General features: G+C 72.6%; 1 protein-coding gene and 12 non-coding genes across 13 annotated transcripts; 7 read left to right on the top strand and 6 right to left on the bottom strand.

Moving 5' to 3' along the window:
* Nucleotides 1–297: 297 nt before the first annotated feature.
* Nucleotides 298–3,082, bottom strand: LOC125085602 (collagen alpha-1(I) chain-like). Its single transcript, XM_047704065.1, has 5 exons — nucleotides 3,039–3,082; nucleotides 2,072–2,858; nucleotides 1,884–2,025; nucleotides 1,101–1,707; nucleotides 298–1,000 (listed from the first exon to the last, which is right to left on the bottom strand). The coding sequence occupies exons 1-5, from the start codon at nucleotides 3,080–3,082 to the stop codon at nucleotides 298–300; spliced, it is 2,283 nt and encodes a 760-aa protein (XP_047560021.1).
* On the bottom strand, nucleotides 1,028–1,114 carry TRNAL-CAG (transfer RNA leucine (anticodon CAG)). The gene has a single exon. It is a non-coding gene; the product is annotated as a tRNA-Leu (tRNA).
* TRNAD-GUC (transfer RNA aspartic acid (anticodon GUC)) lies at nucleotides 1,677–1,747 on the top strand. Its single transcript has one exon. It is a non-coding gene; the product is annotated as a tRNA-Asp (tRNA).
* Nucleotides 2,938–3,009, top strand: TRNAE-CUC (transfer RNA glutamic acid (anticodon CUC)). The gene has a single exon. It is a non-coding gene; the product is annotated as a tRNA-Glu (tRNA).
* Nucleotides 3,083–6,606: 3,524 nt separating the features above from the next.
* Nucleotides 6,607–6,677, bottom strand: TRNAG-GCC (transfer RNA glycine (anticodon GCC)). Its single transcript has one exon. It is a non-coding gene; the product is annotated as a tRNA-Gly (tRNA).
* Nucleotides 6,678–8,284: 1,607 nt separating this feature from the next.
* Nucleotides 8,285–8,367, bottom strand: TRNAL-CAG (transfer RNA leucine (anticodon CAG)). The gene has a single exon. It is a non-coding gene; the product is annotated as a tRNA-Leu (tRNA).
* Nucleotides 8,368–9,830: 1,463 nt separating this feature from the next.
* TRNAG-UCC (transfer RNA glycine (anticodon UCC)) lies at nucleotides 9,831–9,901 on the top strand. The gene has a single exon. It is a non-coding gene; the product is annotated as a tRNA-Gly (tRNA).
* A 307-nt stretch (nucleotides 9,902–10,208) lies between these two features.
* TRNAE-CUC (transfer RNA glutamic acid (anticodon CUC)) lies at nucleotides 10,209–10,280 on the top strand. The gene has a single exon. It is a non-coding gene; the product is annotated as a tRNA-Glu (tRNA).
* A 3,704-nt stretch (nucleotides 10,281–13,984) lies between these two features.
* TRNAG-GCC (transfer RNA glycine (anticodon GCC)) lies at nucleotides 13,985–14,055 on the bottom strand. Its single transcript has one exon. It is a non-coding gene; the product is annotated as a tRNA-Gly (tRNA).
* A 1,611-nt stretch (nucleotides 14,056–15,666) lies between these two features.
* Nucleotides 15,667–15,749, bottom strand: TRNAL-CAG (transfer RNA leucine (anticodon CAG)). The gene has a single exon. It is a non-coding gene; the product is annotated as a tRNA-Leu (tRNA).
* Nucleotides 15,750–16,308: 559 nt separating this feature from the next.
* On the top strand, nucleotides 16,309–16,380 carry TRNAD-GUC (transfer RNA aspartic acid (anticodon GUC)). The gene has a single exon. It is a non-coding gene; the product is annotated as a tRNA-Asp (tRNA).
* Nucleotides 16,381–17,195: 815 nt separating this feature from the next.
* On the top strand, nucleotides 17,196–17,267 carry TRNAG-UCC (transfer RNA glycine (anticodon UCC)). Its single transcript has one exon. It is a non-coding gene; the product is annotated as a tRNA-Gly (tRNA).
* A 305-nt stretch (nucleotides 17,268–17,572) lies between these two features.
* Nucleotides 17,573–17,644, top strand: TRNAE-CUC (transfer RNA glutamic acid (anticodon CUC)). The gene has a single exon. It is a non-coding gene; the product is annotated as a tRNA-Glu (tRNA).
* The last annotated feature ends 2,904 nt before the right edge of the window (nucleotides 17,645–20,548 follow it).

Raw genomic sequence — 20,548 nt, 5'->3', positions numbered from 1 at the left:
GGCTGGGGAAACGGAGCCTGCCGTTGTGCGTGCGCACGTGGGGTGCCGTGGGGTGGCGTGAGTGTGGGTGGGTGGGTGTGTGCGGTTGGTGGGTTGGGTGGGTGTGTGCGGGGGCTCTGTGCACGCCACACGTGTGTCGTGTGTAGGAGATGAGGCCCCGAGCGCCGCGGGCGCCGGCGAGTACCGCTGAGGCCAGGAGAGCAAGCGAGCTGTCTGAGCTCTGGCCCGCAGCTCTCCCTGGGGGTCCAACTCGGGCGGTGGTGGAGAGGCAGGAGCGCTCGGCGGAGGGGCTGCTGGCTAGCTGGCGGACAGGGAGCGCGGTGAGGGAGCGCGCTGGGGTCCTCGGGTCCGGCCCCGGCGAGCCGGGCTTGGGGCGCCCAGGTGGGAGGCCTGGGGATGCAGGACTTCCTTCCGCCCAGCGCTGCAGGGGAGCAATAATGCCGGGTTGGACTCCTGGGCCAGGCCCACCGAAGGCAGGGCCGCGTGGTGGGCCAGCGAGCAGGTGGCTGGGCCACCTGCGTCCCCGGCGGGAGGCAGACAGGTGGAAAATGCTCGTGGGCAGCGCGGGCCACCCGAGTGGGGTGTGGCGAGATGGCATGGGGGCCGGGCGGAAAGGACAGGGTGTCCCACCGGGTGCTCCTGGGGGGCGGAAGCGCACGGCTCCGAGAGCGAGGCACTGTTCAGCGGGCACGAGCCTGGGGGAGAACCGAGGGCGGCGGAGGGCTTTGGGCACTGGCGCAGGCCGCTGGTCTGCAGGGGCCGTTGGGAGGGACAGGAACACAGCCCTGGGAAAGCAGGTGAGGAGGGAGGTGCCGCCAAGTTGCCCAGGCCTGCGGGTGTGGCAGCAGGTGGGAAAGGCGCGCGAGCCGGTGGAGGAGGGCGTGCGCGCGCAAAGCCTGTGGTCCGGAGGAGGGTCGAGGCGCCGGAGCTCCGTCCTGGGCCCCTGGCGCTGGGGTGCAAGGCGTGGCGCGGCCCGCCAGGCAAGAACAGGGTCCGTGCCCTGGTAGGGCAGGCCAAAAGGTGGGCTTGTCAGGAGTGGGATTCGAACCCACGCCTCCAGGGGAGACTGCGACCTGAACGCAGCGCCTTAGACCGCTCGCTCGGCCATCCTGACGGCGCGGCTGGGCGCGTCGCCGCTCGCCTGGCTGGGGCGCGGCGCGCGAAGGCTGCCGCTGGCTGGCTGGCGGTGTGGGTGCGCCAGGGACGGGCCGCGCGCCGCCGCCGAGCGGGAGCACAGCCAGCCCCCTCGCCTGGCGCCGCCGCCGCCGGCCGCCGCCGCCGCCCATCCCCGGGCGCGCACCCAGAGGGCGGCGTCGGGGCCCGCCTCTCTCGCCGCTCCCCCAGCTCCTCCCCTCGCTCCCTCCTCGGCCTCTGCCCTTCCTGGGCGCCCGTCCTCCCGGTCGCAGCCTCGCTTGTCCTGTGGGCGGCTTCTCCCCGCGCGATCCCCGCCTGGCAGGGCCAGAGACCGTGGCGCCCTGGGAGTATTGGGCCGGCGTCCGGGTCCGGGGTCCGTCCCGAGTCGGGCAGGGGCGCTGCTGGGATGGCGGACGACGTTGGTTTGGGGTCGGGTCCGGTGCGGCAGGCGGCGGGCGCCCGTGGAAGGCAGGGCGTCGAGGGCAGGGGTAGGCGTGGGCAGGCAGGCGGAGAGGGGTCGGGCGGCCGGAGGGCCGCCGCCGTCCTCGTTAGTATAGTGGTGAGTATCCCCGCCTGTCACGCGGAGACCGGGGTTCGATTCCCCGACGGGGAGGCGAGACGCCCTTTTTGGTCGCCGCCCGCGCCGCCCCCGCTCTGTGCAAGCGCTTGCCCCGCCGGGGCCCTTGTCCTCCTTCGTCCAGCGTGTGGCCAAAGGCCGCCCAGGCCACGACGGCCGCCCGGCTGCTCACCGTGGACCACCGCCACCCTTTTGCCTTCCTCGGCGTCGGGGCCGCGCGCCTGCGGGCTCGCCACAGCCCAGCCAGGGCCTTCCGTCGTGCCCAGGGCACCTGACGAGTGGCCGGCCGGCCCGGGCTCCCCGTTTATTCGACGCTGCCGGGTCCGGCAGGGGCGGGGGCGGGGGACGGATGGAGGGGACCGGACCGGACGGGGCCGCGGCGGGGCGGGGCGGGGCGGCCGCGGGGGACGGGTGGGCCGCGGTTGTGTCGGGTCCTCCGTGGGCGCGGGATGTGGCCTCTCCCAGCTCCCTGTGGAGAAGGGCCGGGGGCGAGCGCGTGGCGGGAGGGACGCGGATCTCGGGGGACGGGGTTTTCCGGCCGGCAGAGGCGGGGGCGGGGGGCCGGGGTGGTACCAGGAGCCGCCCGGCGGCCCGGCGGCCCGAGCGCCCCCCCAGAGGCGGCTGGCGGCCCCGCGGGAGCCGCGCAGGCCCAGTGGGGCCGGCGCGAGTGGGCCGCCCGGCGGCCGCTGCTGGCGCGTGCAGCAGCTTGGCGCTGTGGATGGGCGGGGTCGTCGGGCAGGGCCGAGGCGCGCTGGGCGTCCGAGTGGGTGACCAGAGGCGGTGACCAGAGCGCGCGTGGCAGGCGCCGGGGCGAACCCTGGGCGGGCGTCTGGGGGCGGGCCCGGGCTGTGCAGCGTTGGTGGTATAGTGGTGAGCATAGCTGCCTTCCAGCAGTTGACCCGGGTTCGATTCCCGGCCAACGCAGCTGGCCGACCTTTTGCGCGTCTCCAGGGCCCCGGTGGCCAGGCCCGGTGGCAGCCGGGAGCCCGGAGTGCCGGGGGCCGGCGTGCTGAGCTGCTGAGGCGGGCCGGGACCCCGGGTTGAGCGCCCGGTGGGAGAGGAGGAGGCGCACGGCGTTTGAGGGCGCTGCCAGCGGGGCAGGTGGATCGGCAGGGCGGGCGGGTGGCTGGCGGTGGCAAGGCGGGGCCTTGGAGCCAAAGCAGAGGCGAGTGGGTGGTACGGAGGCGCGGGGTCCAGGGGTGCGGGCCATGCACGGCACCCGACGCTCCCTGGTGGTCTAGTGGTTAGGATTCGGCGCTCTCACCGCCGCGGCCCGGGTTCGATTCCCGGTCAGGGAAGCCTTTCTTCTTCCTCTCGGCCTACCCACCTCCGCAGCGCTGTGGCACGCACCCCCTTTAGCCCGAGCTCCATGGCTTCTCCCTGGCCCCGTGGCCAGGGCGCCCGCACCAGGCCGGCCGCCCCATCCAGCCCAAGCCTTGCCCTGTCGCCTCCGCCAGGCTGAGCCTTTTGGCCTCGCAGGTGGGGTGGGACTTCGGCGCTTCCCCTGTCCGCTCACCTCCCCCCCGCTCCCTCCTTCCCCCCTCAGCCACCACCCCAGAGGCCACGGCCGCCTCTGTCCTCACGGAGGGGCCACCACCGACGCCCGGACGGCCGGCCACGGCAGGGGCTTGGACTCTCCCGCGGCACTGGGCCGCCCGTGACGAGCGACCCCTTGCTGCTTCCTGAGGTGCTAGTTGGCGGCGTCGGTGCCTTGAAGAGGAGGGAGCGGTGGGGTGGCAGTCGGGGTCATCTGCTGGAGCCCCTGTTCCCCTCCCTCGCCCCCCGCCTCGGGCCAGCCGCCGCTGGGGCCAGCTTCCCCACCACGGGCCACCCCCGGGGCTGGTGGCTTCTCTCCCCGGCGCCGACGGCGGTGGGTCACCTGGGTGGCGGGCTCGAGCGGGGACGCGAGCAGAGAGGCGCACCGCGGCGCCTGGCACTGGAGGTGGGCAAAGCGAATCTGGGCGCATCCAGGCAGCCCGACCACGGGAGTGGAGGTAGGAGAGCGGGGAGATGCAGAAGGCCGCCGGGGAGAGCCCAACAGCCCGGCCGCCGCGAGGGTGTGGACGCCACACCGGACACACACAGGGTGGCTTGGGGCCAACACGCCCTTCGAATCGCGTCACCAGTCGCCCGAGTCCAAGGCAAAGTGGCGAGCGTGTTCCCCGCGACGCCTCCTTCCCCTCCAGCCCCCACGCTTTCAGGCTTTCCCACTGGCGCCTCAGGGCACACCCTAGCCCGCATCTCCTCCGCCCCTCTCTCCACCCCGTGCCCGGGGGTTCCTCTTGTCCGGATGCTCCTTCAGCTCAGTCACAGAGCACAGTCTCCTTCACGCCAGCACCCGCACGCACCCCCTGTCCGCCGAGGGTTTGCTGTCTTCTCGGAGATGGTCTCCTACGGAGCCCCAGAGGACAGCCCGTGCGCCGCCCCAACCTGTCGCAGCAGCCCAGCCCCGCAGGACCGGGACGAGGTCGGAGCAGCGGTGGGAACGGAGGCCCTGTGGGCGTCCAGATGCTCACCGTCATCTCAGGAAGGCCCCTCAGCAGCACCCTCGCGTGGGGGGGGGGGGTGGGGGGGTGGGGGTCGAGTCCGCGGCGGGTGGGGATAGGGCAGGATGAAGGTGTTGGCTGCCCTGGGGGCCTCCCACGGGGGTGAGGGCACAGGGTGAAAAGGATCCCAGAAAGAGGGGAGGTCCGGGAGCCGCAAGGGTGTGTGCGTTGGCGGGGGAGGTGCGGATCGAGGAACTGTGGTCTGGTGGGACCCGGCGGGAGACTGTACTGGCCACTCGGCAGGTCTCTGCAGAGGCCTGGGGCGGCAGGGTCCCTTGCCCAGCGCCTTGCCCGGCACGTGTGTACACCTGTGCGGGAGGATGAGATGCGAGACGGGAGGGCACAGAGGCAGGGTGTGCCTGAGGATCCCTGTGAGGCAGACAACGACGGCCGGCCTTGAATGTGCGAGGTGGGTGGGGGGTACAAGGTGGGGGCGGACGGGTGGAGCCTGGAGGCTGGCAGGAGCAGCACGCGGCAGCGAGTGGTGGGAGTGGGCCCCGTGTGGTGCGAGAAGATGGAGGCCCCCCGTGGTGGAGAGGACCCAGGCGGAGGAGAGGTGTGGGGGCAGCGAAGACTGCTCGCTTTGGCTCTGCTGTGCTGTGCTGTGCTGTGCTGTGCTGTGTGGTGGGTGGGACCAATGGGTGGGTACAAGGGGCGTGGGTGTGGACAGCAGCGGCGGGCAGGCAGGCAGCCAGGCAACCGAGAGGAGTGAGCGGACCGGTCTAGGACCAGGCCTAGCGGGGCTCGGGCCGGGGTTCGGGGGCGGCCGGTGGGAGATCCACCGCCCGGGAGATCTCAACCGCCTGTCATCGGACGACATCACGTCTCGGGGGTCGTCCCGGGGTTGAGATTCCGAGAGGCCAAAGGGACCAGGCGACGCTGGATCTTTTTCCCTTTCCTCTCCCTTGAGAAGGACTTGGCTAGGAGGGGCGTGGAGGCCGGGACAGGCGTGGGGATGTTGGGGCGAGGCCTGGTGCGGTAGAATCGCGCGGCCGCGCTGGCCCTTGTGTCGCTGGGGTGGACGACTGTGTGCCGCCGCCGCTGCTGGTGATGATGGTGGTGGTGGACCTTTGCCGTCCAGGTGACGGGGCACGGGCTGCTGGTGGTGGTGTCGGTGGTCTTCGGCGGCGGCGATTTCGGCGGCGGCGGGGCAGGCGACGGACGTCGGTACTGTGGGCCACGCTGTCCGTGCCGGGGTGGTGGTGGTGGAGGGGAGGAGACTTTGGTGCTGCTGGCGACGAAGCCCATGCTGAGCCCGGGTGGCGGCTCTCGGTCGTGCTGCTGACGGCGGCGGGACGGTGAAGGACGTCAGTGCTGTGGGCGCTGGTGCCGGAGCCGCTGTGGCGATAGTGGACTAGGTCCTGCCGCGCCGTCCTGGGAAGGGTGACGGACTCGGTGGGGCGCGGGTGGCCGAACTGACGGTGGAGGACTGGGCGCCGTTGGCAATGATGCCCGCGGCGATACGCCGGAGGTGGACGTGGTACTGTTGGTGATGGCGTCGGTGACCGTGGCGGTGATGGTGAAGGACTTGAGCGCTGTTGGCCACGGAGCCCGTGGCGGTGTGGTGGCGGTGGACTTGGTCCTGCTGGTGGCGGTGGCGATGGCGCCGCAGGGGTGCTGGTGCCGGTGCTGGCAGTGATCCAGGCGCCGCTATGCTGGTGGGCTTGGTGGCGCCGCTGCTGCCGCCACGGCTGCTGCTGTTGCCAAGAGGGGAAGGTTGGCGGTGGTGGAGGGAGAGCTTGGTGCTGGCGGTGGTCTTAGCGTTGGAAGCGCGGCGGAGTGGGCAGCACACTGGGGCCAAGCGGGGCAGAGAGTGGATACAGAGCGCAGGGCGGTGGGGTGGCAGGTGGGGGGGCCTCCGGGGGGGGGGGAGTACGGGCCCTAGAGGTTTGTGTGGCCCCTGCGGGAGAATGGGATGTATCAGGGCTAGGGGTGGCAAGTTCATGGCTCCTGGTTTTGCCAAGAGAGGAGAACCTTGGGGCCGTGGGTGGAGTGAGGCAGGAGCGTGCAAGTGTGGCGAAAGGCGTGGAGGTAGGCGTGGCCCCGCGTGGGGGCTGCGGGGCGGGTGGTGTGTGGTCGGGCGGCGGCGGCAGGGCCGGAAGGAAGCGGGTGCTGAGGGTCCTGAAGAGCAAAGGGGCAAGGAGAGCGTGTGGGCGGGCCAGGGCCAGGGCCTTGGGGAGTGGGTGGAGTTTGGTCCCCTGGGCGAGCCAAGCGGAGAGGAAGGGAAGGGCGTCGGGGCAGGAGCGAGCTGGCTGAGGCCAGTGGGTCGAGCCTGGGAGAGAGGAAGCCGGAGCGCGCGCGCACTTATGCGCGCTGTGGCTGCTGGGCCAAAAGGGGAGGACGGCGTGCTGCATGGGCCGGGAATCGAACCCGGGCCTCCCGCGTGGCAGGCGAGAATTCTACCACTGAACCACCCATGCACCGATGGCAGCAGCCCACCGACGGCTCCAAACGGCGGTCCGGGTCAGAGCCAGGGCCAGAACCGGAGCCGGAGCCAAGCCAGGGCCAGGGCCAGGGCCGCGCCGGGGCCAGGGCCAGGGCTAGGGCCGGGTCGGGGTCAGGACCAGGGCCAGCGCCAGCGCCAGCGCCAGTCGTGTGAGCCTCAGGCTCCGCTGGAGCAGGAGGCGGCCGGCGGTCCGGAGAGGAGACTGCCGACATGTCTAGAGCGCTTGGGAGCGGCGGCCGCGGCGGAGACGGGCGGAGCGAGGCACAGGCGCTCGGAGGCGGACTAGGGTCCTCCTGCGTTTTCCTCCCTGATCCAGGGCCGCCGCCAGACACTGACCCGGCCGGGGTCGCCCGCGGAAGCCGGAGCCGGGCCAAGCCTGGCCAGAGCCCCAACCCCACCCAGCGCGGGCGATCATCTGGGGCAGGTGCAGCTGAGCACTGCCGTTCCCTTGGGCAGCTACTCTCCGCCGGACCCAAAGGCCCTTTGGCGGATGGCTTTCCCGCCTGTGCCGTGTGGGCGCGATCCCGCGGGGCTGGTGAACGGAGCTGCCGTTGTGCGTGCGCACGGTGGGGTGCCGTGGGGTGCGTGAGTGTGGGTGGTGGGTGTGTGCGGGTTGGTGGGTTGGGTGGGTGTGTGCGGGGGCTCGTGCACGCCACACGTGTGTCGTGTGTAGGAGATGGAGGCCCCGGAGCGCCGCGGGCGCCGGCGAGTACCGCTGAGGCCAGGAGAGCAAAGCGAGCTGTCTGAGCTCTGGCCCGCAGCTCTCCCTGGGGGTCCACTCGGGCGGTGGTGGAGAGGCAGGAGCGCTCGTCGGAGGGGCTGCTGGCTAGCTGGCGGACAGGGAGCGCGGTGAGGGAGCGCGCTGGGGTCCTCGGGTCCGGCCCCGGCGAGCCGGCTTGGGGCGCCCAGGTGGGAGGGCCTGGGGATGCAGGACTTCCTTCCGCCCAGCGCTCCAGGGGAGCAATAATGCCGGGTTGGACTCCTGGGCCAGGCCCACCGAAGGCAGGGCCGCGTGGTGGGCCAGCGAGCAGGTGGCTGGGCCACCTGCGTCCCCGGCGGGAGCAGACAGGTGAAAATGCTCGTGGGCAGCGCGGGCCACCCGATTGGGGTGTGGCGAGAATGGCATGGGGGCCGGGCGAAAGGACAGGGTGTCCCACCGGTGCTCCTGGGGCGGAAGCGCACGGCTCCGAGAGCGAGGCCTGTTCAGCGGGCACGAGGCCTGGGGGAGAAACCGAGGGCGGCGGAGGGGGCTTCGTGCACTGGCGCAGGCCGCGGTCTGCAGGGGCCGTTGGAGTGACAGGAACACAGCCTGGGAAAGCAGGTGAGGAGGAGGTGCCGCCAAGTTGCCCAGGCCTGCGGTGTGGCAGCAGGTGGGAAAGGCGCGCGAGCCGTGGAGGAGGGCGTGCGCGCGCAAAGCCTGTGGTCCGGAGGGAGGGTCGAGGCGCCGGGCTCCGTCCTGGGCCCCTGGCGCTGGGGTGCAAGCTGGCGCGGCCCGCCAGGGCGAGAACAGGGCTTGCCGTAGGGCGGGTCCAGGCCCGCCGGGGTCCCGTGCCCTGGTAGGGCAGGCCCAAAAGGTGGGCTTGTCAGGAGTGGGATTCGAACCCACGCCTCCAGGGGAGACTGCGACCTGAACGCAGCGCCTTAGACCGCTCGGCCATCCTGACGGCGCGGCTGGGCGCGTCGCCGCTCGCCTGGCTGGGGCGCGGCGCGCGAAAGGCTGTGCCGCTGGCTGGCGGCGGTGTGGGGTGGCGCCAGGGACGGGCCGCGCGCCGGCCGCCGAGCGGGAGCACAGCCAGCCCCCTCGCCTGGCGCCGCCGCCGCCGCCGCCGCCGCCGCCCATCCCCGGGCGCGCACACCAGAGGGCGGCGGTCGGGCCCGCCTCTCTCGCCGCTCCCCCCAGCTCCTCCCCCGCGCCCTCCTCGGCTCTCTGCCCTTCCTGGGCGCCCGTCCTCCGGTCGCAGCCTCGCTTGTCCTGTGGGGCGGCTTCTCCCCGCGCGATCCCCGCCTGGCAGGCCAGAGACCGTGGCGCCCTGGGAGTATTGGCCGGCGTCCGGGTCCGGGGTCCGTCCCGAGTCGGGCAGGGGGCGCTGCTGGGATGGCGGACGACGTTGGTTTGGGGTCGGGTCCGGTGCGGCAGGCGGCGGGCGCCCGTGGAAGGCAGGGCGTCGAGGGCAGGGGTATGCGTGGGCAGGCAGGGCGGAGAGGGGTCGGGCGGCCGGAGGGCCGCCGCCGTCCTCGTTAGTATAGTGGTGAGTATCCCCGCCTGTCACGCTGGAGACCGGGGTTCGATTCCCCGACGGGAGGCGAGACGCCCTTTTTGGTCGCCGCCCCGCCGCCGCCCCCGCTCTGTGCAAGCGCTTGCCCCGCCGGGGCCCTTGTCCTCCTTCGTCCAGCGTGTGGCCAAAGGCCGCCCAGGCCACGACGGCCGCCCGGCCTGCTCACCGTGGACCACCGCCACCCTTTTGCCTCCTCGCGTCGGGGCCGCGCGCCTGCGGGCTCGCCACAGCCCAGCCAGGGCCTTCCGTCCGTGCCCAGGGCACCTGACGAGTGGCCGGCCGGCCCGGCTCCCCGTTTATTCGACGCTGCCGGGTCCGGCAGGGGCGGGGGCGGGGGACGGATGGAGGGGACCGGACCGGACGGGGCGCGGCGGGGCGGGGCGTGGGCGGGCCGCGGGGGACGGGTGGGCCGCGGTTGTGTCGGGTCCTCCGTGGGCGTCGGGATGTGGCCTCTCCCAGCTCCCTGTGGAGAAGGGCCGGGGGCGAGCGCGTGGCGGGAGGGACGCGGATCTCGGGGGACGGGGTTTTCCGGCCGGCAGAGGCGGGGTGCGGGGGGCCGGGGTGGTACCAGGAGCCGCCCGGCGGCCCGGCGGCCCGAGCGCCCCCCAGGAGGCGTGCTGGCGGCCCCGCGGAGCCGCGCAGCCCAGTTGGGCCGGCGCGAGTGGGCCGCCCGGCGGCCGCTGCTGGCGCGTGCAGCAGCTTGTGCGCTGTGGATGGGCGGGGTCGTCCGGGGCAGGGCCGAGGCGCGCTGGGCGTTCCGAGTGGTGACCAGAGGCGGTGACCAGAGCGCGCGTGCAGGCGCCGGGGCGAAACCCTGGGCGGGGCGTCTGGGGGGCGGCCCGGGCTGTGCAGCGTTGGTGGTATAGTGGTGAGCATAGCTGCCTTCCAAGCAGTTGACCCGGTTCGATTCCCGGCCAACGCAGCTGGCCGACCTTTTGCGCGTCTCCAGGCCCCGGTGGCCAGGCCCGGTGGCAGCCGGGAGCCCGGAGTGCCGGGGGCCGGCGTGCTGAGCTGCTGAGGCGGGCCGGGACCCCGGGTTGAGACGCCCGGTGGGAGAGGAGGAGGCGCACGGCGTTTTGAGGGCGCTGCCAGCGGGGCAGGTGGATCGGCAGGGGGCGGGCGGGTGGCTGGCGGTGGCAAGGCGGGGGGCCTTGGAGCCAAAGCAGAGGCGAGTGGGTGTACGGAGGCGCGGGGTCCAGGGGGTGCGGGCCAGGCACGGCACCCGACGCTCCCTGGTGGTCTAGTGGTTAGGATTCGGCGCTCTCACCGCCGCGGCCCGGGTTCGATTCCCGGTCAGGGAAGCCTTTCTTCTTCCTCTCGGCCTACCCACCTCCGCAGCGCTGTGGCATGCACCCCCTTTTAGCCCGAGCTCCATGGCTTCTCCCTGGCCCCGTGGCCAGGGCGCCCGCACCAGGCCGGCCGCCCCATCCAGCCCAAGCCTTGCCCTGTCGCCTTCCGCCAGGCTGAGCCTTTTGGCCTCGCAGGTGGGGTGGGACTTCGGCGCTTCCCCTGTCCGCTCACCTCCCCCCGCTCCCCCCCTTCCCCCCTCAGCCACCACCCCAGAGGCCACGGCCGCCTCTGTCCTCACGGAGGGGGCCACCAACCGACGCCCGGACGGCCGGCCACGGCAGGGGCTTGGACTCTCCCGCGGCACTGGGGCCGCCCGTGACGAGCGACCCCTTGCTGCCTTCCTGAGGTGCTAGTTGCGCGGGCGTCGGTGCCTTGAAGAGGAGGGAGCGGTGGGGGTGGCAGTCGGGTCATCTGCTGGAGCCCCTGTTCCCCTCCCTCGCCCCCCGCCTCGGGCCAGCCGCCGCTGGGGCCAGCTTCCCACCACGGGCCACCCCCGGGGCTGGTGGCTTCTCCCCGGCGCCGACGGCTGTGGGTCACCTGGTGGCGGGCTCGAGCGGGGACGCGAGCAGAGAGGCGCACCGCGGCGCTGGCACGTGGAGTGGGCAAAGCGAATCTGGCGCATCCAGGCAGCCCGACCACCGGGAGTGGAGGTAGGAAGCGGGAGATGCAGAAGGCCGCCGGGGAGAGCCCAACAGCCCGGCCGCCGCGAGGGTGTGGACGCCACACCGGACACACACAGGGTGGGCTTGGGGGCCAACACGCCCTTCGAATCGCGTCACCAGTCGCCCGAGTCCAAGTCAAAGTGGCTAGCGTGTTCCCCGCGACGCCTCCCTTCCCCTCCAGCCCCCACGCTTTCAGGCTTTCCCACTGGCGCCTCAGGGCACACCTAGCCCGCATCTCCTCCGCCCCTCTCTCCACCCCGTGCCCGGGGGTTCCTCTTGTCCGGATGCTCCTTCAGCTCAGTCACAGAGCACAGTCTCCTTCACGCCAGCACCCGCACGCACCCCCTGTCCGCCGAGGGTTTGCTGTCTTCTCGGAGATGGTCTCCTACGGAGCCCCAGAGGACAGCCCGTGCGCCGCCCCAACCTGTCGCAGCAGCCAGCCCCGCAGGACCGGGACGAGGTCGGAGCAGCGGTGGGAAGGAGGCCCTGTGGGCGTCCAGATGCTCACCGTCATCTCAGGAAGGCCCCTCAGCACCCTCGCGTGGGGGTGGGGGTGGGGGGGTGGGGGTCGAGTCCGCGGCGGTGGGGATAGGGCAGGATGAAGGTGTTGGCTGCCCTGGGGGGCCTCCCACGGGGGTGAGGGCACAGGGTGAAAAGGATCCCAGAAAGAGGGGAGGTCCGGGAGCCGCAAGGGTGTGTGCGTTGGCGGGGGAGGTGCGGAGCGAGGAACTGTGGGTCTGGTGGGACCCGGCGGGGAGACTGTAGCTGGCCACTCGGGCAGGGTCTCTGCAGAGGCCTGGGGCGGCAGGGGTCCCTTGCCCAGCGCCTTGCCCGGCACGTGTGTACACCTGTGCGGGAGGATGAGATGCGAGGGACGGGAGGGCACAGAGGCAGGGTGTGCCTGAGGATCCCGTGGGAGGCAGACAACGACGGCCGGCCTTGAATGTGCGAGGTGGGTGGGGGGTACAAGGGTGGGGGGCGGACGGGTGGAGCCTGGAGGCTGGCAGGAGCAGCACGCGGCAGCGAGTGGTGGGGAGTGGGCCCCGGTGTGGTGCGAGAAAGATGGAGGCCCCCCGTGGTGGGAGAGGACCCAGGCGGAGGAGGAGGTGTGGGGGGCAGCGAAGACTGCTCTGCTTTGGCTCTGCTGTGCTGTGCTGTGCTGTGCTGTGCTGTGCTGTGTGGTGGCGTGGGACCAATGGGTGGGGTACAAGGGGCGTGGGTGGGAAGCAGGCAGGCGGGCGGGCAGGCAGGCAGGCCAGGGCAACCGAGAGAGAGTGAGCGGACCGGGTCTAGGACCAGGCCTAGCGGGGCTCGGGCCGGGGGTTCGGGGGGCGGCCGGTGGGAGATCCACCGCCCGGGAGATCTCAACCGCCTGTCATCGGGACGGACAGTCACGTCTCGGTGGTCGCCGCATCATTAAAAAACCGAGAGGCCAAAGGGACCAAGGCGACGCTGGATCTTTTTCCCTTTCTCCCCTGAGAAGGACTTGGCTAGGAGGGGGCGTGGAGGCCGGGGACAGGCGTGGGGATGTTGGGGCGGGAGGGCCTGGTGGCGGTAGAATCGCGGGCCGCGCTGGCCCTTGTGTCGCTGGGGGTGGACGACTGTGTGCCGCCGCCGCTGCTGGTGATGATGGTGGTGGTGGACCTTTGCCGTCCAACGGGTGACGGGGCACGGGCTGCTGTGGTGGTGGTGTCGGTGGTCTTGGCGGCGGCGGCGATTTCGGCGGCGGCGGGGCAGGCGACGGACGTCGGTACTGTGGGCCACGCTGTCCGTGCCGGGGTGGTGGTGGTGGAGGAGGAGGAGGACTTGGTGCTGCTGGCGACGAAGCCCATGCTGGAGCCCGGGTGGCGGGCTCGGTCGTGCTGCTGACGGCGGCGGGGACGGTGAAGGACGTCAGTGCTGTGGGCGCTGGTGCCGGAGCCGCTGTGGCGATAGTGGACTAGGTCCTGCCGCCGCCGGTCCTGGGGAAGGGTGACGGACTCGGTGGGGCGCGGGGTGGCCGAACTGACGGTGGAGGACTGGGCGCCGTTGGCAATGATGCCCGCGGCGATACGCCGGAGGTGGACGTGGTACTGTTGGTGATGGCGTCGGTGACCGTGGCGGTGATGGTGAAGGACTTGAGCGCTGTTGGCCACGGAGCCCGTGGCGGTGTGGTGGCGGTGGACTTGGTCCTGCTGGTGGCGGTGGCGATGGCGGCCGCAGGGGTGCTGGTGCCGGTGCTGGCAGTGATCCAGGCGCCGCTATGCTGGTGGGCTTGGTGGCGCCGCTGCTGCCGCCACGGCTGCTGCTGTTGCCAAGAGGGGAAGGTTGGCGGTGGTGGAGGGAGAGCTTGGTGCTGGCGGTGGTCTTAGCGTTGGAAGCGCGGCGGAGTGGGCAGCACACTGGGGCCAAGCGGGGCAGAGAGTGGATACAGAGCGCAGGGCGGGTGGGGGTGGCAGGTGGGGGGGGGCCTCCGGGGGGGGGGGGGGGGGGGAGTACGGGCCCTAGAGGGTTTGTGTGGGCCCCTGCGGGAGAATGGGATGTATCAGGGCTAGGGGTGGCAAGTTCATGGCTCCTGGTTTTGCCAAGAGAGGAGAACCTTGGGGCCGTGGGTGGAGTGAGGCAGGGAGCGTGCAAGTGTGGCGAAAGGCGTGGAGGTAGGGCGTGGCGCCCGCGTGGGGGAGCTGCGGGGCGGGTGGGTGTGTGGTCGGGCGGCGGCGGCAGGGCCGGAAGGGAAGCGGGTGCTGAGGGTCCTGAAGAGCAAAGGGGCAAGGAGAGCGTGTGGGCGGGCCAGGGGCCAGGGCCTTGGGGAGTGGGTGGAGTTTGGTCCCCTGGGCGAGCCAAGCGGAGAGGAAGGGAAGGGGCGTCGGGGCAGGGGGGGAAGGGAAGGGGCGTCGGGGCAGGAGCGGAGCTGGCTGAGGCCAGTGGGCTCGAGCCTGGGAGAGAGGAAGCCGGGAGCGCGCGCGCACTTATGCGCGCTGTGGCTGCTGGGCCAAAAGGGGAGGACGGCGTGCTGCATGGGCCGGGAATCGAACCCGGGCCTCCCGCGTGGCAGGCGAGAATTCTACCACTGAACCACCCATGCACCGATGCAGCAGCCCACCGACGGCTCCAAACGGCGGTCCGGTCAGAGCCAGGGCCAGAACCGGAGCCGGAGCCAAGCCAGGGCCAGGGCCAGGGCCGCGCCGGGGCCAGGGCCAGGGCTAGGGCCGGGTCGGGGTCAGGACCAGGGCCAGCGCCAGCGCCAGCGCCAGTCGTGTGAGCCTCAGGCTCCGCTGGAGCAGGAGGCGGCCGGGCGGTCCGGAGAGGAGACTGCCGACATGTCTAGAGCGCTTGGGAGCGGCGGCCGCGGCGGAGACGGGCGGAGCGAGGCACAGGCGCTCGGAGGCGGACTAGGTTCCTCCTGCGTTTTCTCCCTGATCCAGGGCCGCCGCCAGACACTGCCCGGCCGGGGTCGCCCGCGGAAGCCGGGAGCCGGGCCAAGCCTGGCCAGAGCCCAACCCCACCCAGCGCGGGCGATCATCTGGGGCAGGTGCAGCTGAGCACTGCCGTTCCCTTGGGCAGCTACTCTCCGCCGGACCCAAAGGCCCTTTGGCGGATGGCTTTCCCGCCTGTGCCGTGTGGGCGCGATCCCGCGGGGCTGGGGAACGGAGCCGCCGTTGTGCGTGCGCACGTGGGGTGCCGTGGGGTGGCGTGAGTGTGGGTGGGTGGGTGTGTGCGGTTGGTGGGTTGGGTGGGTGTGTGCGGGGGCTCGTGCACGCCACACGTGTGTCGTGTGTAGGAGATGGAGGCCCCGGAGCGCCGCGGGCGCCGGCGAGTACCGCTGAGGCCAGGAGAGCAAAGCGAGCTGTCTGAGCTCTGGCCCGCAGCTCTCCCTGGGGGTCCAACTCGGGCGGTGGTGGAGAGGCAGGAGCGCTCGGCGGAGGGGCTGCTGGCTAGCTGGCGGACAGGGAGCGCGGTGAGGGAGCGCGCTGGGGTCCTCGGGTCCGGCCCCGGCGAGCCGGGCTTGGGGCGCCCAGGTGGGAGGCCTGGGGATGCAGGACTTCCTTCCGCCCAGCGCTCCAGGGGAGCAATAATGCCGGGTTGGACTCCTGGGCCAGGCCCACCGAAGGCAGGGCCGCGTGGTGGGCCAGCGAGCAGGTGGCTGGGCCACCTGCGTCCCCGGCGGGAGGCAGACAGGTGGAAAATGCTCGTGGGCAGCGCGGGCCACCCGAGTGGGGTGTGGCGAGAATGGCATGGGGGCCGGGCGGAAAGGACAGGGTGTCCCACCGGGTGCTCCTGGGGGCGGAAGCGCACGGCTCCGAGAGCGAGGCACTGTTCAGCGGGCACGAGCCTGGGGGAGAACCGAGGGCGGCGGAGGGCTTGGGCACTGGCGCAGGCCGCTGGTCTGCAGGGCCGTTGGGAGGGACAGGAACACAGCCCTGGGAAAGCAGGTGATGAGGGAGGTGCCGCCAAGTTGCCCAGGCCTGCGGGTGTGGCAGCAGTGGGAAAGGCGCGCGAGCCGGTGGAGGAGGGCGTGCGCGCGCAAAGCCTGTGGTCCGGAGGGAGGGTCGAGGCGCCGGAGCTCCGTCCTGGGCCCCTGGCGCTGGGGTGCAAGGCTGGCGCGGCCCGCCAGGCGAGAACAGGGCTTGCCGTAGGGCGGGGTCCAGGCCCGCCGGGGTCCCGTGCCCTGGTAGGGCAGGCCAAAAGGTGGGCTTGTCAGGAGTGGGATTCGAACCCACGCCTCCAGGGGAGACTGCGACCTGAACGCAGCGCCTTAGACCGCTCGGCCATCCTGACGGCGCGGCTGGGCGCGTCGCCGCTCGCCTGGCTGGGGCGCGGCGCGCGAAGGCTGCCGCTGGCTGGCGGCGGTGTGGGTGCGCCAGGGACGGGCCGCGCGCCGCCGCCGAGCGGGAGCACAGCCAGCCCCCTCGCCTGGCGCCGCCGCCGCCGCCGCCGCCGCCGCCCATCCCCGGGCGCGCACCCAGAGGGCGGCGTCGGGCCCGCCTCTCTCGCCGCTCCCCCCAGCTCCTCCCCCGCTCCCTCCTCGGCCTCTGCCCTTCCTGGGCGCCCGTCCTCCCGGTCGCAGCCTCGCTTGTCCTGTGGGCGGCTTCTCCCCGCGCGATCCCCGCCTGGCAGGCCAGAGACCGTGGCGCCCTGGGAGTATTGGGCCGGCGTCCGGGTCCGGGGTCCGTCCCGAGTCGGGCAGGGGGCGCTGCTGGGATGGCGGACGACGTTGGTTTGGGGTCGGGTCCGGTGCGGCAGGCGGCGGGCGCCCGTGGAAGGCAGGGCGTCGAGGGCAGGGGTAGGCGTGGGCAGGCAGGCGGAGAGGGGTCGGGCGGCCGGAGGGCCGCCGCCGTCCTCGTTAGTATAGTGGTGAGTATCCCCGCCTGTCACGCGGGAGACCGGGGTTCGATTCCCCGACGGGGAGGCGAGACGCCCTTTTTGGTCGCCGCCCGCGCCGCCCCCGCTCTGTGCAAGCGCTTGCCCCGCCGGGGCCCTTGTCCTCCTTCGTCCAGCGTGTGGCCAAAGGCCGCCCAGGCCACGACGGCCGCCCGGCCTGCTCACCGTGGACCACCGCCACCCTTTTGCCTTCCTCGGCGTCGGGGCCGCGCGCCTGCGGGCTCGCCACAGCCCAGCCAGGGCCTTCCGTCGTGCCCAGGGCACCTGACGAGTGGCCGGCCGGCCCGGGCTCCCCGTTTATTCGACGCTGCCGGGTCCGGCAGGGGCGGGGGCGGGGGACGGATGGAGGGGACCGGACCGGACGGGGCGCGGCGGGGCGGGGCGGGGCGGGCCGCGGGGGACGGGTGGGCCGCGGTTGTGTCGGGTCCTCCGTGGGCGCGGGATGTGGCCTCTCCCAGCTCCCTGTGGAGAAGGGCCGGGGGCGAGCGCGTGGCGGGAGGGACGCGGATCTCGGGGGACGGGGTTTTCCGGCCGGCAGAGGCGGGGTGCGGGGGGCCGGGGTGGTACCAGGAGCCGCCCGGCGGCCCGGCGGCCCGAGCGCCCCCCAGAGGCGGCTGGCGGCCCCGCGGAGCCGCGCAGCCCAGTGGGGCCGGCGCGAGTGGGCCGCCCGGCGGCCGCTGCTGGCGCGTGCAGCAGCTTGGCGCTGTGGATGGGCGGGTCGTCGGGGCAGGGCCGAGGCGCGCTGGGCGTCCGAGTGGGTGACCAGAGGCGGTGACCAGAGCGCGCGTGCAGGCGCCGGGGCGAACCCTGGGCGGGGCGTCTGGGGGCGGCCCGGGCTGTGCAGCGTTGGTGGTGTAGTGGTGAGCATAGCTGCCTTCCAAGCAGTTGACCCGGGTTCGATTCCCGGCCAACGCAGCTGGCCGACCTTTTGCGCGTCTCCAGGGCCCCGGTGGCCAGGCCCGGTGGCAGCCGGGAGCCCGGAGTGCCGGGGGCCGGCGTGCTGAGCTGCTGAGGCGGGCCGGGACCCCGGGTTGAGCGCCCGGTGGGAGAGGAGGAGGCGCACGGCGTTTTGAGGGCGCTGCCAGCGGGGCAGGTGGATCGGCAGGGCGGGCGGGTGGCTGGCGGTGGCAAGGCGGGGGCCTTGGAGCCAAAGCAGAGGCGAGTGGGTGGTACGGAGGCGCGGGGTCCAGGGGGTGCGGGCCAGGCACGGCACCCGACGCTCCCTGGTGGTCTAGTGGTTAGGATTCGGCGCTCTCACCGCCGCGGCCCGGGTTCGATTCCCGGTCAGGGAAGCCTTTCTTCTTCCTCTCGGCCTACCCACCTCCGCAGCGCTGTGGCATGCACCCCCTTTTAGCCCGAGCTCCATGGCTTCTCCCTGGCCCCGTGGCCAGGGCGCCCGCACCAGGCCGGCCGCCCCATCCAGCCCAAGCCTTGCCCTGTCGCCTCCGCCAGGCTGAGCCTTTTGGCCTCGCAGGTGGGGTGGGACTTCGGCGCTTCCCCTGTCCGCTCACCTCCCCCCGCTCCCCCCCTTCCCCCCTCAGCCACCACCCCAGAGGCCACGGCCGCCTCTGTCCTCACGGAGGGGCCACCAACCGACGCCCGGACGGCCGGCCACGGCAGGGGCTTGGACTCTCCCGCGGCACTGGGGCCGCCCGTGACGAGCGACCCCTTGCTGCTTCCTGAGGTGCTAGTTGGCGGCGTCGGTGCCTTGAAGAGGAGGGAGCGGTGGGGGTGGCAGTCGGGTCATCTGCTGGAGCCCCTGTTCCCCTCCCTCGCCCCCCGCCTCGGGCCAGCCGCCGCTGGGGCCAGCTTCCCCACCACGGGCCACCCCCGGGGCTGGTGGCTTCTCCCGGCGCCGACGGCGGTGGGTCACCTGGGTGGCGGGCTCGAGCGGGGACGCGAGCAGAGAGGCGCACCGCGGCGCCTGGCACGTGGAGTGGGCAAAGCGAATCTGGGCGCATCCAGGCAGCCCGACCACCGGGAGTGGAGGTAGGAGAGCGGGGAGATGCAGAAGGCCGCCGGGGAGAGCCCAACAGCCCGGCCGCCGCGAGGGTGTGGACGCCACACCGGACACACACAGGGTGGGCTTGGGGCCAACACGCCCTTCGAATCGCGTCACCAGTCGCCCGAGTCCAAGGCAAAGTGGCGAGCGTGTTCCCCGCGACGCCTCCCTTCCCCTCCAGCCCCCACGCTTTCAGGCTTTCCCACTGGCGCCTCAGGGCACACCTAGCCCGCATCTCCTCCGCCCCTCTCTCCACCCCGTGCCCGGGGGTTCCTCTTGTCCGGATGCTCCTTCAGCTCAGTCACAGAGCACAGTCTCCTTCACGCCAGCACCCGCACGCACCCCCTGTCCGCCGAGGGTTTGCTGTCTTCTCGGAGATGGTCTCCTACGGAGCCCCAGAGGACAGCCCGTGCGCCGCCCCAACCTGTCGCAGCAGCCCAGCCCCGCAGGACCGGGACGAGGTCGGAGCAGCGGTGGGAAGGAGGCCCTGTGGGCGTCCAGATGCTCACCGTCATCTCAGGAAGGCCCCTCAGCACCCTCGCGTGGGGGTGGGGGTGGGGGGGTGGGGGTCGAGTCCGCGGCGGTGGGGGATAGGGCAGGATGAAGGTGTTGGCTGCCCTGGGGGGCCTCCCACGGGGGTGAGGGCACAGGGTGAAAAGGATCCAGAAAGAGGGGAGGTCCGGGAGCCGCAAGGGTGTGTGCGTTGGCGGGGGAGGTGCGGAGCGAGGAACTGTGGGTCTGGTGGGACCCGGCGGGGAGACTGTAGCTGGCCACTCGGGCAGGGTCTCTGCAGAGGCCTGGGGCGGCAGGGGTCCCTTGCCCAGCGCCTTGCCCGGCACGTGTGTACACCTGTGCGGGAGGATGAGATGCGAGGGACGGGAGGGCACAGAGGCAGGGTGTGCCTGAGGATCCCGTGGGAGGCAGACAACGACGGCCGGCCTTGAATGTGCGAGGTGGGTGGGGGGTACAAGGGTGGGGGGCGGACGGGTGGAGCCTGGAGGCTGGCAGGAGCAGCACGCGGCAGCGAGTGGTGGGAGTGGGCCCCGGTGTGGTGCGAGAAAGATGGAGGCCCCCCGTGGTGGGAGAGGACCCAGGCGGAGGAGGAGGTGTGGGGGGCAGCGAAGACTGCTCTGCTTTGGCTCTGCTGTGCTGTGCTGTGCTGTGCTGTGCTGTGCTGTGTGGTGGCGTGGGACCAATGGGTGGGGTACAAGGGGCGTGGGTGGGAAGCAGGCAGGCGGGCGGGCAGGCAGGCAGGCCAGGGCAACCGAGAGAGAGTGAGCGGACCGGGTCTAGGACCAGGCCTAGCGGGGCTCGGGCCGGGGGTTCGGGGGGCGGCCGGTGGGGAGATCCACCGCCCGGGAGATCTCAACCGCCTGTCATCGGGACGGACAGTCACGTCTCGGGGGTCGTCCCGGGGTTGAGATTCCGAGAGGCCAAAGGGACCAAGGCGACGCTGGATCTTTTTCCCTTTCTCCCCTGAGAAGGACTTGGCTAGGAGGGGGCGTGGAGGCCGGGGACAGGCGTGGGGATGTTGGGGCGGGAGGGCCTGGTGGCGGTAGAATCGCGGGCCGCGCTGGCCCTTGTGTCGCTGGGGGTGGACGACTGTGTGCCGCCGCCGCTGCTGGTGATGATGGTGGTGGTGGACCTTTGCCGTCCACGGGTGACGGGGCACGGGCTGCTGTGGTGGTGGTGTCGGTGGTCTTGGCGGGCGGCGGCGATTTCGGCGGCGGCGGGGCAGGCGACGGACGTCGGTACTGTGGGCCACGCTGTCCGTGCCGGGGTGGTGGTGGTGGAGGAGGAGGAGGACTTTGGTGCTGCTGGCGACGAAGCCCATGCTGGAGCCCGGGTGGCGGGCTCGGTCGTGCTGCTGACGGCGGCGGGGACGGTGAAGGACGTCAGTGCTGTGGGCGCTGGTGCCGGAGCCGCTGTGGCGATAGTGGACTAGGTCCTGCCGCCGCCGGTCCTGGGGAAGGGTGACGGACTCGGTGGGGCGCGGGGTGGCCGAACTGACGGTGGAGGACTGGGCGCCGTTGGCAATGATGCCCGCGGCGATACGCCGGAGGTGGACGTGGTACTGTTGGTGATGGCGTCGGTGACCGTGGCGGTGATGGTGAAGGACTTGAGCGCTGTTGGCCACGGAGCCCGTGGCGGTGTGGTGGCGGTGGACTTGGTCCTGCTGGTGGCGGTGGCGATG

The sequence above is a fragment of the Lutra lutra genome, chromosome 15 (assembly GCF_902655055.1).
Source record: "Lutra lutra chromosome 15, mLutLut1.2, whole genome shotgun sequence".
Lineage (NCBI taxonomy): Eukaryota > Metazoa > Chordata > Mammalia > Carnivora > Mustelidae > Lutra > Lutra lutra.
This window is presented reverse-complemented; position numbering and strand designations above follow the sequence as displayed.